General features: G+C 48.8%; 1 protein-coding gene across 1 annotated transcript in view; it reads right to left on the bottom strand.

The window, feature by feature from the left end:
• Ser (protein serrate) overlaps nucleotides 1–14,784 on the bottom strand; it is a 133,126-nt gene that overhangs the window by 21,267 nt on the left and 97,075 nt on the right. Inside the window, exon 2 of the mRNA XM_075867064.1 lies at nucleotides 3,513–3,567. Within this exon, the coding sequence (XP_075723179.1) occupies nucleotides 3,513–3,567 (55 nt within the window). The remainder of the gene's footprint in view (nucleotides 1–3,512; nucleotides 3,568–14,784) is intronic.

The raw sequence follows: 14,784 nt of genomic DNA, 5'->3' as shown, positions 1-14,784 counted from the left end.
GGTTTTGTTTTGTTTTTTGCCTCTGCCCAAAGTATCACGTGGCGCAAGGTCAGGGTTGACAGGTCGATGACCGCGCCACAAACTGGCGAACTTCTTTGTGTGTGATGCTACACGTGGGGCCCTTCTTGAGGCTCCCTGTGTTGCGTATGGGTGCGCACGTTTTAGACGTTAACGTAGATTGGCTGTCAGAGCCTTTTTTTTTTTCCCGCCACTACCAAAATACCGACACCATATGCTCCCGGCATGCGGCTATTTTCTCGCTATTCGATAAAATGTCGATGACGGTAACGCTCGGCGGACTTATGCCTGAGTCCCAAACCATATAGTGACACCCTGCATTATAAAATAAACTCGTTACAATCTATGTTCGTTTCTAAAGCTTTTCAACGTGGTATGACCCGTTGATATCGGTTAGATAGTATTCACGTTCACTTCGTTGTATCCGGCATTTTGTTATGTGCGTTACGTGGAAACCTGCTTTAGCATCATTCGTTGTACCCGACGTTCGCAATAAACGTATGGGCACGCCATTACTGCGTTGACATCGGCGAGGAAGGTATTCATTGGCTTCGTTGTACCGGGCATAGGGATGTCATTCGAGTCTGTGTGTCGACCATCGGCATGCTAGCTCCGAGTGGAACTTGTGAAGTGTGCGGAGTTAAAGCGTGCTATATTATAAAGTTAGTCGAGCGTTTAGCATTTCGTTTTTGAGGCGATGCAATTTAGCGCTCGTCATCATGCACAAGTTCTAAGCATAGCAATCTATTTACTGGAGTTCATCTTGAGGTGATCCGAAACGTCATCATTGCTAGTTTTCAGAAACTAACCATAAACCTATATATACACGAAGCAGGGCTCACGCACGGCGATCGATAGAACGTGCACCTTTATCGATTGTCAAACGATAATCGATCGTCCGTTAAATAATTTACAGCCATCGCATCTCCGCTGCCTCACTGTTAGGTTAAATGAGACGACGTGTGATAAGCAGCCGTTTTCAACGTGTAGGAGATTTACATCGCACCGGTATGGACAAAACAGGAACCCGAAGACCTCTATCTTCGAGTCAGCCAATCGGCCGATTTCTGATTGTCGCGATCTAAGCTTTCGGTTCGTCCCCTTTTCATCGAAGCATCACTGCACGAAACACTGTAAAGTGTATGACGAAATCCGCCGCATGAAAACGCTAGCGCAATTCTTTTCCGCCACATTAACCGCAGAATCTCTGTAGCCCCTGCGGAGATTAAGTTTTCGATTTAAACCTTATCTCCATAGGCCCGCCGTGGCATCTGGGAGCTCACGTTAATGGCTCAAAAAATAGAAAAAAAGAAACATGAATTACGGAAACGAAAGCGCGTAATACAGGGAGCGATGGACCTCGATTTCTGAAAAGTCTCTCGTTGCTGACGACCCGCGTAAGTACTCCAGGACCGCACTTAGACGACGCACACTAAAGCTTTTCTTTACGCTGCTTCTTTTGTGTGTATTTGCTTTCGCGCGCGAAGTCTCGAGTGAAGCCGTTCCCTTTACGCACTTGGGGTTCTTGCTAGAAGAAAGTGAACAGTTCTCAGAAGGAGAAAAAAAAAAGAACAGAAGTGACAGAAGAGTGGTACTGAAAGGGTCACTTTTGAAGCAGATCCTCGTCCAGATTACGATACGACCAAGCAGTCCCCGATAAGCGGCGTCTGATGGAAGAGTTTCTTTTTCGTTCGCAGCTGATAAGATAAGGCTACGTCTATGTGGTCGCACATCGCCGCAGACTCACCACTCGTTAAGAGATGGTGGGGGGCAACGTTGGTTTACAGCTGCTGCTTGCAGTCGGTCGCCTTTATACATATGCATACGCGGTCTCTCGCTTCTTAGCCACATCGGTATGCTTTTTTTTCGAAGAGAAAACGAGAGAGGCTAGAAGTCGTAACGTGGACTTCTCGAGCAGAAAACCGCGTAAATTTGGGAGAATCGTAAAAAAAAAAAGTAAAGCAACGATTAAGAAACACACGCACGTGGCGAAGAAAAAAATGCCGTCGTTTGGGAGCATGCGACCAGCCGAGGTGCTCCGTCTTACGTGGAAAGGACCTTCAGGTGATTCCCGAAATAACCAGGTTCGGGGTGAGGGGGGTGGCCCGCGCAAAGCGAGACTGCTTAAAAGAGAGAGGAGGGACACTGGACTAGACAAGTGAAGTAAAAGGGAGTAGATTCATTTGTCCCGGGGTTTCTTTAGAGAGAGCGTCCCTCCGCGAAGGAACTGATGTTATCGACGATCGCGCGGTGGCGCTGTCGGCGGAGCGCGCTCGCTTATCGCTCCTCGGCAGTTCGCCCCGCTCCCTGCATTCCGCAAAAACGACTTTTCCCCCGCATGCTGCTGCTAATTTACATTCACTCTTTACTTGCTTATCATTCTTTTCGCTGCGGTTTCGGCGAAATTTACAGTATCCGAAAAGCGTATTCCACGCTCTCCGCGTCGTTAGCCGGTGCGCGTATAACCTTTGAATGTGCGTTCTTTTATGTTTTGTCGTCCTGGTCTCTTCACCGTGCAAGTCGTTGAGGACGACGAAGGCGACACGAAGACGTGCTCACACGTCACTGACGAAGACTGCGTTTCGCGTAGAACAAATGAAAGCGGCTCTTTGTTACCCTCGGGACGAATACAGACCATTAATTTCTCTCTGCTTGAAGGCGGTTTTTTTTCCCCGTGTGAACGGGAAAAGCGCGCTATTCTGCATGTGTGGCTCGTGAGCAATGTTTTCTATGATGTTCACGTGTCTGACAGTTATGCGGCGACCTCTTGCGGCGAGCTCTTGCGTCGACGCGGTGTCGATTGCAGCCGTCGCAGAAATGTTCGTTGACGTTTGCACCTGAATTCCTGTCGCTGCCGGTGCCTTTTGCGGAGATAATAACCCTGGCACGGGTAAACCCCTATCGGCCTTAACCTTAACCGTGTTCGCAAATTTGGCAGGTGAACGACTCTTTCTGCGTCGCACGCAGAGGCGTAACAAGTCACTGAGGCTCAGTTACAACCTAGCAATAAAGTTGTGTTCTCTCTCTCTCTCAGTTACAAGCTAAGAAAGAATGACACCTCCGCCCACACAACTGCGGTTTGCCTGCGTGTCCCCGGTGAACAACAGTCAGGCTAGCTGATTTCCGTTCTTACCATAAGTACTAATTCTCGGCTAATGTAATTACTACACTTATTAAGAGCTAAAGGTTCGTCGTTAATATGTAAAGCATAACGTTTCGCTGAGCGGCAATGTCAGAATCAGTGACGAAAATTTACCAGGAGGTTCAAGTTCTGTGACCCGAACCCTACGACAGAAACGTGAATCTGTGCGGTAATCTCATCTATCTGAAAACGCTCTGAATATCATGACGTCACAAAAACGTGTAAACGCAATTGGACGTAGCACTCACGGGATTTCTCTGTGAGATGAACAGCGATGGCTGACACTCATTTCTGAGGTTGTAACCTCGTATCGAAGGGGTATCGACATCGAAAGCCGGTGCAATGTACTCACAGGGTTCAGTGTAGTTGTTGTGGTGCAGCGCCTCCAAGATGAGCGTGAAGGATCTCTGTGGAAGACAGAAAGAAACAAAAACGTAAGCAACCACGTTCTTGTCTACAGCAGACAGAACAGCACTCATGCGCAAAATAGTTCAGGTGTTGACAATATACGTCGCTGCGATAAAGACACTGGCTCACGGGGGAAAAAAGGACTTCGTATAAAACGAAGGAAATAGTCATAACTGAACCCCGGCTGAGATTGCCGCTCATTGTAGAGATAATCGTATCATATCGCACGTGTTAAGCGATATCTGATTATTAGTGGCTCAATCGACGAGTGATGCACTTGTTTCTTTTCCAAGCACTTCCGCTCGAGCCCTCACTGGCGTTTTTTTTTTTTTTTCGAATCTCCAGAAAAAAAGTCACGTCGGAAATGAAAACTATATGAAATCGATTGTTCTGCTTCAAGTTGAGAGTTATATCGGATATATATATGATACCGTGGCGTAAGTTTACTTGAGATGAGGGTAAATTAAATGCGATACTTGTGAAACCAGCTGGTGCTGTGCCTCTTACGTGCTGGGATGTTCCCGTGGAAGATACGAAAGCGCAATGATTGACCCGGAGAAGAATCCATAAGCTCGGATGTTGTCGTAACCGGACGGCCAATGCAGATGGCGCTGCTTCTGATGAAGATTCCGCGCTCCAGCATTGTCTCGGAGTGCCATAATGCAGCGTGACTTCATCTAGCTCTTTTTTTATATGGCACAGTAACCGTGCTTAACGTTTATGGTGTTTATTGGAGGTTATGCCCCAATGGAGCAGCAAGCACAGGACCGGGTTAACTGGCGGAACATGGGAGAGGCCTTTGTCCTGCAGTGGAAGTAGTCAGGCTGATGATGATGACTATGATGATGATGATGATGATGCCCCATATTTGCGCTCGAAATCCGTACGGAACAAAGGAGTGCCAAGGAAACGAGAACGCGAGCAGGAGACCTACAGGACAGGCGATGAACCAACTTGTCCTAAATCATGTCCTACAAATTCAAGGATGGTGTACACTGCATGTACGACACGAAAAACGCCTTTTGTGCAAGGGCAGACGAGGTGTGCCCTGTATGCTCGCAGCATCAATACCTATCAAACGATACCCCCGCTTCTTACCTACCATATACTTCATCGCTTTGACAATCTATTGAAGTGGTCGAAATAAACAAAGGCAAAACAAGAATACGAGCACCAACGCTAGAAATAGTTGGAACCCGTGGTTCATTTTTTTACAAAGATGATTTCGCCGCCACCAACGCCTCCAACCTCTTTCCACTTTCATTCTCGGCGGCGCGCGTTAGTGCGATCAGGCCGGAACCGGAAGCTGTCGTCCATTTTTTTTTTCCTGAAGCGAGCGAGTCCCAAATAGACAGGTATAGAGGGGCGGGGGTGGGCGGGTTGATGTGGTCCAGGACGTAGGGGCTGCAACCGACTGACTCGAGCCGCATGTGCGCTCCACTTAAAAAGATCTCCCGGAACATGGACTCCGAGATAGCGGGCGCGCCATCTCGGAGGCCATGTTCCGGAAGGTATTGGGGCGGCATCTTGTCGCGACCGAGTACTGCGGCCGAGACCTTTCGCCCTCTCCACTCGCCTCTATGTCGCGCCTCCTATTCATTCATCCATCTATCTGGAGGACGCGCCGTATAGCTTCCCTTAGTCCGAGGTATACCACAAGGTTGACTACTGTGCTCGCGCTTATAGCACCGGCGCGAGGGTTTCTAAAAACTCGAGAGAGAAAGGGCCACCAAAACATTCTAAACGCGGCTGCTTCCCCGTCTTCTCTTTTATGCCACGTGCTTGGCTCACACTCTTTTAAAACCAAGCCTCGCTTTCTTTTACTTTTTTCTTCTCTGACTTTGAACCTAAAATCTCACTTCACTCCCCCCCCCCCCCCGCCCTCTTTTTTTTTTTTCATTCCGCTTGTCGGGCAAGCTGCAGGGTCTTTTGGTGATCTCTCTCTCTCTCTCCCTCTTTTTTTTTTTTTGAAAGGCAGGCGGAATTTCATTTCTCAAGTTCTTAAAAGAAGCGTGGCTTCTAGGTCGCACGCTCTCTCTCGTCTTCCCTAATTACTCAGGATCTTCTTTTTTTTTTCTTAAAGAAAAAAAAAAAGTCCCTCCCCCGTCTATGACTACCCACCAACCTCCCACTCCCGTGCGACACCGCCGGGGGGATGCGCGCACGTTCCTCCTAGTTTCGTATTCTTATAAATAGAGCCCGACTTCCTCCTTGATGCCAGCTTCTTCGTCATCTTCCGGACAGGGGGCATGCGACGCAGGCGAAGCCACCCCCGCAACAAGCGGCGGCTTCGCGCTCTTCAGCTCAGATCAGATCCTCCTCTCCACATTTCTTTTTTTCTTAATCATCCGTGGGCGCTTCTCTAGGAGGCTTATCACGCGGCCGACGTATGGTAGCGCCCCCTCGCTAGCAGAACGCCGCGGCTTCTGTCGGGGAGAAGACGTTGGGGTGGAGGAGGCGTCGAAATTTTGAATAATAATAATAATAAAAAAAACGAATTCTCAAAATTACTTTTCACGGTCTTCCTTCCTTCCTTCCGCCGTACGACTCGCGCGTCGCGGCGTGCCACGGCGGGCGGAGCGAGGGGAAATGTGTTCTTGATTACTTCCGGAAGGTTGGAAACGCCGCTTCCTCGAAGTTTTCCTCTTCACCTTGGACGCGTTTTTTAGATTCCTTCCTCTCCGCCTTCTTCCTCGTTTCCGACGCGGCGCTTTCACTTGCTCCCGCCGCGCCCGTCACAGGCCCTCGCCGTGTCCCCTCAGCACACGGCATGTCTGGTCTCCAGCCGCTGGCTCGGGCTTGGCTCGGCTCGACAGCCGACACACGCGTAAAAAAAAGACGAGAGAAAGGACCAAAACATGGAAGAAGACGGAACCTTTCCTGTTTCCGCACGCTGCTTGTTCTATTTGTTTCACCTTTTTCCCCGCTGCGTCCTTCGCTCATTGCGCCTCAAGGCTTCTGCAGACGCGTATCTCCGGCGGCCGGGTTCGAATCCCACCTTGCCGACTCCTGGTCGAGAAGACGTTGGCTGCGGTGACGTCTTTTCTTACACGATACGGCGTGACGTCCCTGTCAATCATTCAGTCAGCGCTCGACTTCCAGATGACTGACTGACTGACGTTTTTGTCGTCGTGTGGTGCAGCGCTGTTGCGTCGCGATTACAAGCGTCCCTTGTCACTCTTGGTGCTCGTATTGTGACATGCCCCTCAGAAGGACACACGTTTGACGAGCTGGCGTTGGCTGACTGGAACCTTCCTGGCAGGTTGGCAGACGGGACACGTATGCGCGTCATTTTTGTCAGGGGAAACGTTAAATTCACAACTTTGAGCGGAAAACTCGGCAACACAGCCCTGTCGCTTCTTTGGGAACCTCTGCTGCGTGCTCTGTGTGCATGGTTTGACCTGGATGAAAGCATTACCCTTCAGTGGTTGGTAGAAGTAATCGACGTTTCGGATATCGGTGACAAAAAAAAAAAAGGAACGATAATTGATTTATTTGTGGGGTTTAACGTCCCAAAACCACGATATGATTATGAGAGACGCCGTAGTGGAGGGCTCTGGAGATTTAGACCACCTGGGGTTCTTCAACGTGCACTCAAATCTGGGCACGCGGGCTTACTACATTTCCGCCTCCATCGGAAATGCAGCTGCCGCAGCCGGGATTCAATCCCGCGACCTGCGGGTCAGCAGCCGAGTACCTTAGCCACTAGACCACCGCGGCGGGGCAAGGAACGATAAGCTAAGAGAATGATAGAAACGGTGTTGTTACATGCCTAGATAAAGTTATATTGTAGAAGGTTCTATCAGGAAAGAGGGAACAGAAAGCATCGTGGAGTACCAATAGATAAAACCACACCTTATCGTAATATAATACAGTCTAAGCGACTACAACTTTGTCACTATTACGTTTGAAGGCTGTGTCAAGAAATGCCTTCATGATGATGACGATGATGATGATCAAGTAAGGTAGTAAAACTACCATTCGTTTTGCTTTGGTTTATAGCCACGGCGTGGAGTTGTATCACTGATGCTCAAGCAAGGCAGCCCATAAAAGACATTGGCATAGGGGTCGGGAAAGAACCGTGCAATGCAACATATAGATGGACGACACTCGATTTGTAATCACATGCAACAATGAGTAGTTTTGCCTAGATATATCGGTTCCTATCCCACGTTTTCATAATGCTCCTTGTGCAAACTCCGAATATTGCTCGATTATTTGAGTAGGCTTCACCTCATAACTTTGATGACCTGCGAGGCAGCAACATAACGAAACGCGCGCGTTCGGTAGACCATATATCATTTCAAGATGCCCAAGGTGGCGGGCTAAATATAATTATAATAATAATAATAATAATAATAATAATAATAATAATAATAATAATAATAATAATAATAATAATAATAATAATAATAATAAATTGAAATTTCACTTAAAGGCTGCGTTAGTGGGACTGCATCTGTGGCTCCGTTTGCCAACTTCGAGCCGAGTAAAAATAAAAAAAAAATAAACGCGACTGCTGCACTGAAATACGGCTGCTACAGCATTTCGTCACTTCTCCTGAACTGGCATTATCGCTACCACTTGTTTACTTAGTTGCTGCTGCTACGTTTCTTCGCCTGCATCAACGTTCTTTACGAGGTCAGCACCGCGCATTTTTTGGCAATCTCTGACCCGGGCAAATTGTGTGAGAGCGGATGGAAACGATCGGGGAGTATGGACGGGCGATGTGCGTCCCGATTTCGTCGACAGATAACGCGACGAAAAGGCGGAACGATGAAAATTTCTTATCCGCGGCGCTTCTTGCCTCTAATATCCCGCGAGAACAGATGGTCGCGACGCGACGAGACTCCTTCCCAGAACGACCGACACAGAGCACGTCACATTTGTCGCACGCTCGCTCTTGATGTGTACATAAACGCACTCTATCTCTCTCTATCTCTCTCTCTCTCTCTCTCGCACATACACGCTCATGGATATTAGACAGACAGACAGACGGACAGACAGACGGACGGACAGACAGACAGACAGACAGACAGACGGACGGACGGACGGACGGACAGACAGACAGACAGACAGACGGACGGACGGACAGACGGAAGGACAGACAGACGGACAGACAGACGGACGGACAGACAGACATGTGGAGACAGCTACACACATACAGATACGGGCAGCTACACACACGCACAGATACCATTCACAGACAGACGGACACACACACACACAGCTGCAGACAGATACTTAAGTAGGTAGACGCAGATACCAACACAAACGCACACACAAGCAGACAGACATACACACGCAGACAGTCACGTACACACAGATACAGACGGATGCATACACAAGTAGATATACAGATACACACAGATACAGATACACCCACAGGTGGAAGCGCGCACACAGGCGGATACAGATACGTAGACACACAGGTAGACACACATGCACGCAGACTGGTAGCACACAGATACACACAAAAACACACAAAGGCGCAGACAGACAGGTAGACACACACGCACGTTTGGGGAACATTTGGAGCTAGATCACGGCCATCATTGGCACCGCGGAGAGGGAAGGGGCGCCATCTTTCCGCACCTGAATGGCGGTCTCCCGGACGTCCTCGCTTCGTCACCATTCGTATCTCTCCGCACCTGAATGGCGCGCCTCGCGGCAGGTCGTTTCGTCATTCGCCCTATCGCGATGAAGGAGTCGCCAAACCAGCGAGCGTTGCAGAGGTGTATATCGTTGGACCGAAAAGAAGAAGAAGAAAAAATATGCGGGTGGCATGCGGTCGTATTCCTCCCTGGCAGGGGATGGACGGGCGATCGTTTTTGAATCTCTCCCACCCCCCCCCCCCCCCCCGGAGATATTCGAACGTCGTTAATTTTTCTTCCACCTAAGACGGGTTCTCAAAAAAACGCGCCCATTACGTTGCTTCTTCTTTTTTTCCCATTTTTCGGCGTCTGTTCGATCACGCATCGCACTGCCGAGAGCCGAAGTGTAACCAAATGTCTTTTCCGCAATGTCCCCTGGGGCCTTCTTACATTCAGCTCCATGCGTTCCGTTTTTCCTCTCTCTCTCTTTCTTTCTTTGCTTGTTTGTATGCAACTGCATGAGCCGAAAATAATCCGAGCACGCGTTTCGTCTTCGCCCGGGTGACCTTCGATTCGCGAGTGTCCATTAGTGTCACCGGAAACGTCCGAAGCATTAATCATGCCGACGGTCCGCTTGTTTTTGCTCGCAGTGCGTAAATAGCGACTGGCTCTTTCATTCCCTCCTCGACTCAAAGTTTACATTTCTTTTTAAAAAAAGTAAAAGTTTAGGCACAGACACGAGTAACTGCGAGCCTTATATGGTCTTGACGCCAGGGAGTTTGTCCCTCGTAGCTTTGCATGCTAGACGAATTTGCCCGCGCAGTCTGTGTGACTCGAGGAATGTTGACGACCCGATAGAAAAAACGTGGCTTGACGAATGCTCGGGCAGTTTCGATACGGAAACGCGACATAGAGATATATTTAAATGTGAAAGCGAGTGAAAAAGAGTCCACCGCAGTGGCGTAGCGGTCGCATGTGCTCGACTATACTGACCCGAAGGCACACCGAAGGTCACGGTTTTTACCAGCTGCCAACGGCGGTTGCATTTCGATTGATGCGAAATGCTAAACGCCCGTGCATGTGAGTGCGCGTCAAACAGCGGATGGCCAAAATTTCCGGAGCCCTCCACTATAGCGTCCCTCACAATAATGTCGTGATTCTGGGACGTGAAGCTCCGGATGTTGTTGTTGTTGTTGTTGCTGTTGTTGTTGTTGTTGTTGAAGCTGTAACAGAGACTCTCTGGGCCAGCTGGAAATGAGTCGTTGTTATGCCGGGAGTACACAAATAGCGCTTAAGAAAGGCGACTAGACAAGCAGCCGCTTGTAGCACGAAGTCGTCGCAAGCAAATCCGTTCGGGAGGCTTCTCAGTTGTCGCAGAATTTGTCCTGGTCCGGGGACCGAACCCGGAACCGAAGCCTTTCCTTCCGTTACCTTGCGGGATTCCGAAAAACTCAATTGCAATCCCCACTCCCCGACATATCCGGTCGTCAGAGGCTAAAGCAAGCCAGCAACTCGCGAAGTGGTATTTAGTTGACGCTTCTTTAAAGGAAAGAACGTTACTGTGTCTGTGATGTTCGGTGATGCACGTTAACTGAAGCTTCAGTTAAGTTGCAGCATGACACCGTCGTTGTCGTGAACGTGAATATAATTCACGGGGGAAAAATTGTTGGCTTGAAAACACGAACACGAGTTAACGAAGAAAAAGAACATATATGCATTTACTTGTACGCGTGATTCCTTGTTTGTGTGCCTGGCTTTCCTCTTTTTTTCTCCAATTTTCTCGTGAACACCTAACAAACATTTTTTTTTTCAGCTCATCCTCGAGGACCTACCTGCAAGACCAGCGACAACTGGTCGCCAGGGCCAAGAGGTGGTGGTGGTAGCGATTAGAAGAAAAGACGCCAAATTTCTGCAGCCCGTTAGGGAGCACGGCGCACCGTCTGGGGCCAAGAGGGCAGTCGAAGCCAGAGGGTTCCTGGACTAGGGAACCCTCCCACCTTAAGTGACACCGGGCCTTGCTCGGAACACTGTTTCCAAGTAAACGTTTATGTTTCTCTCTGTGTCGTGTTATCCGCCGTGGCTTCCGTAATAGAAGTGTGGCAGCTTGGGCTAGTTGGTATGGCATGACGATAGCGCGAGAACAAAACGACGACACACAGACAAGTGTCCTTCTTGTCTATGTGTCGTCTTTTTGTTCTCGCGCTATTCCGTAATAGGCTGGTGTATCCACTGGCTTGCTGCAGGACCGGGTTCAGGGGGGGTCCATTTTTTTTTTCCGTGAAGCTTTTAAGCTTTCGGTTACGCTACTGGCTGCAGATGTCTACGAAAACACCTCCACGTACACTTGAAAAAAAAAATTCAAAGAAGACACGAACGAGCGAAGCGTACTAAGAGCATTTCGCATTTCAATCCTCCGCGAGCGTCGTGGCTCGCCCAAAATCGGCTTTCAACACAATACGTATTAACACAATACTAATTAAAGCACTGTCTTGGGCATTTCGTCGCGCCTGTGCTTCTCGTCCGGCTAGAACACTGTCCTCTATAGCTTTGACGTTTCCCCCTGGGAGACCTAAGCCCGGGCAGTGCCAAAACCTTGCCAGACGTTCGCCAAAGTTGTATCTATGCATCGTGCTTTTCCAACCAGTAGCAATCTGCACACCAAGTGGGCACGCACTTTCGTACTTTGCAGCCCCCCCCCCCCCCCAAAAAAAAAAAAGAAAAAAGAAACGAGCTACCGTGTGTTCGCGTGAGCTGCACCGCTGGCCTTGCACTCTTTTTTTTTTTTCTCCCGAGGCACCCCTTTCAATAGACCGGAATCCGTTGCGCCGAGCCACCATACCGAGAACGACGTGAAGGAAGCAGAAGAAGATGCGATAAACCCTTCTCCTCCTCTTGCTCTCCGCGGCATCTCCGTCGCACTCTGCCTCGGCCGGCCACACCGGGGAGAAATAAACGAAACCAGAAACGCCGCGTGTGCGCTCTTCGGTGCGTGGCGTTCTTCGTACATTTATGTTTTATGGACAGATATATGTAGAGACAGCAAAGCGTCACGAAGCCAGGCTTTGGAAGCGAAAGAAACTTGTCTAGGCACGATCTTATTCGCCCTTTGTCCTCGCCAGTATACTTGCTTGACACCGTGGGCGCTGAGTGGTTACTGGGAAGTGATACTAAGGACCGATGCTAAGGACTCCCCACGCTGAAGATCTATGAAGTTCATTGTTACGTACCTTTCCGGCTACAACAATATTGCTGCGCTACATCGAGGAGGGATGGAAGCTAATCAACCAGTTGCCCTCTATCGCAACAGGACTGCAACTTAAAGGGTATGATAGATAGATAGACAGATAGATAGACAGACAGACAGACAGACAGACAGACAGACAGATAGATAGATAGATAGATAGATAGATAGATAGATAGATAGATAGATAGATAGATAGATAGATAGATAGATAGCAAAAGTAGTAAATCATCGTCAGCACGCGTGATGGCTACGTCCTCGACCAATACGCTGCGTCTCGGAGATCACGTGTTGCTGGGCCAGATAGCAAAAAACTCTTGCTATTCGATAGTTGACCACCTAGAGTGACCACGTCAGAGAGTTTCGTTTACCGAATCTCGTAGCTGCGTGACGCGATGCACTCCTTCTCCAAAACGTCTCGCTTCCTTCGCGGTTTCGCCGTCTGCCCGATCCTCCTCTCCGCACTCTTTCTTCCGTGGAATGCAATTTATTTCCACGCGTCGTTGCTTCGGATGCAAAAACGCCTTGCGCGCCGCGTTGATACATTTTTCTTCCGTGCCTTCCCCTCGTCGACCAACTCTTACCCTTCGGCTGTTGACTCGCGACAGGTCTCTACAGCGAGACGCTCGGTGCGCCCAGCGCACGTGTGCATGCTGTCGTCTGCGCAGAAAACGAGAGCAACTTCGCCGCGAAACCGCCTCTGGTCAACGGAGATTGGCGTTTCCCTCTCTTACCCCCTGCTCCTCCTCCTATCCTCCATCATACACACCCCGTACTCTTTCGCTGCCTTTGGGGCGATTCCCTTATCGAGACGGACGAAGAAGCACACGCAACGAGAAAGTCTCGTTGCCCCCCCCCCCCCCCCCCCCACCCCAACTGCCGAGACGTAAGTAACAACGATTGGGAAGCAGGTTTTTCCGTATATGCAGCCGGCGCGCTACCTGTCTTGACATTTCCGAGAAGGCGGGTACGGACGCCACCGAATTTGTTTGGTTTCTTGTTTACGTATTCTTCTGATATATCTCGTGCTTTACCTCACCTATTTGCGCCTGCGTTACCTGAAAGCATACACGAAAGAATGATTCCAATACCGGCGAATGTACATAGTACATGCAAGGTCGCAGCCACAGTTTCTTTTTTTTTTGGAGGGGGGGGGGGGAGTGTTGGAGAGGAGACCACCCTTCGTGTGTAGACATGCGTGTGTTTGTATATGTGAGAATAATGTACACGTGCGAAATGTAAAAAAAAAACATTACAAGGGGGGGGGGGGCGCAAGCCACCATCGATCTACCTGGCTACGCCAGTGACTGCGTCGTAGCACTACAGCAATACTTATTTCTTTCGCCAAACAGTCGTTTGTGGGTGGCGTCTAAAAGATCTCGACCCCTGAGCTTGTTTCCGGCTCCCTATATCAAATATGGTGCTTGCACTTAACGTAAAATAACCTTTGAGATCTGTGGCTGGAGCGATAAGTGGTTCTTTCGGGTAAATAAATCTGGATCCTACCAATCTCCTACATGCACTGCAACCGTCAAGAGGAATAATTTCTAGTAATCTGTATCATATCTCAATTTCACATCAGCCCAAACACAGTACAAGAAAGTGCTACATGCTTGCCCTCGTTTAAAAGCATGTTATGCATAAACGAAAACATCGTGGTTTTCTTTGGAGATCGAAACCGGAGCCAGATTCCCCTGTAATTGTTGAGCAACCGATATGTATTAGTAGTTCTTACACGCTGAGAGCGACAAAACTTGGTTGCCAATTAGCTTTAGATGTATGCCATCTGTAACCGCCGTGGTCAATCATTTTGTAGATCGATATAGCATTGTTATTGATTTTGTTTGAGAACCACCCTCGCCTAACGCCAACGTAAAATGTATCGTATAACCAGTAAAGTAAATATATACGATAGTGGCTCATCGAACGCTGCGTATAGAAGTGATTTCGTTTAGTCCTTAAAGTTCATTACTGATTTCGCGGCTGAAACATTGAACAACTATATGGACGCGGTTTTTATTCACTAGTGATGCACTGGGAAAGGTGAACATGCATGAATATCAACTTGGACCAGATCATCGTTCGACCGTTCTTTTTGAACAGCAGTGTCTTCTAAGCTGATTCACGAATCTTCTGTAAGTACCGCGACCAGCTTTAGCGACCACGAGGGAGTATTCTCCAGGACTTATTCTTTTCTGATTGTATATATTCTCGTTTGAAGAACCCTCTGTCTTGTACGGGTCGCCGACTCGTACCTCTTTCGCCCAATAGACTAATCGTCTTCACTATTTCTCTTCGGCAGGGACAGAAAGACAGGTTTAAGAAACGAAATGAAGGTGCTTCCAAGAAAGCGCAGCTTTCTTTTTTTTTTTTTTTTTTAG

This window comes from Rhipicephalus microplus, chromosome 6 (assembly GCF_043290135.1).
Source record: "Rhipicephalus microplus isolate Deutch F79 chromosome 6, USDA_Rmic, whole genome shotgun sequence".
NCBI classification, from domain to species: domain Eukaryota; kingdom Metazoa; phylum Arthropoda; class Arachnida; order Ixodida; family Ixodidae; genus Rhipicephalus; species Rhipicephalus microplus.
Note: the sequence above shows the minus strand (reverse complement) of the source record. Positions and strands in the feature narration are given on the sequence as shown.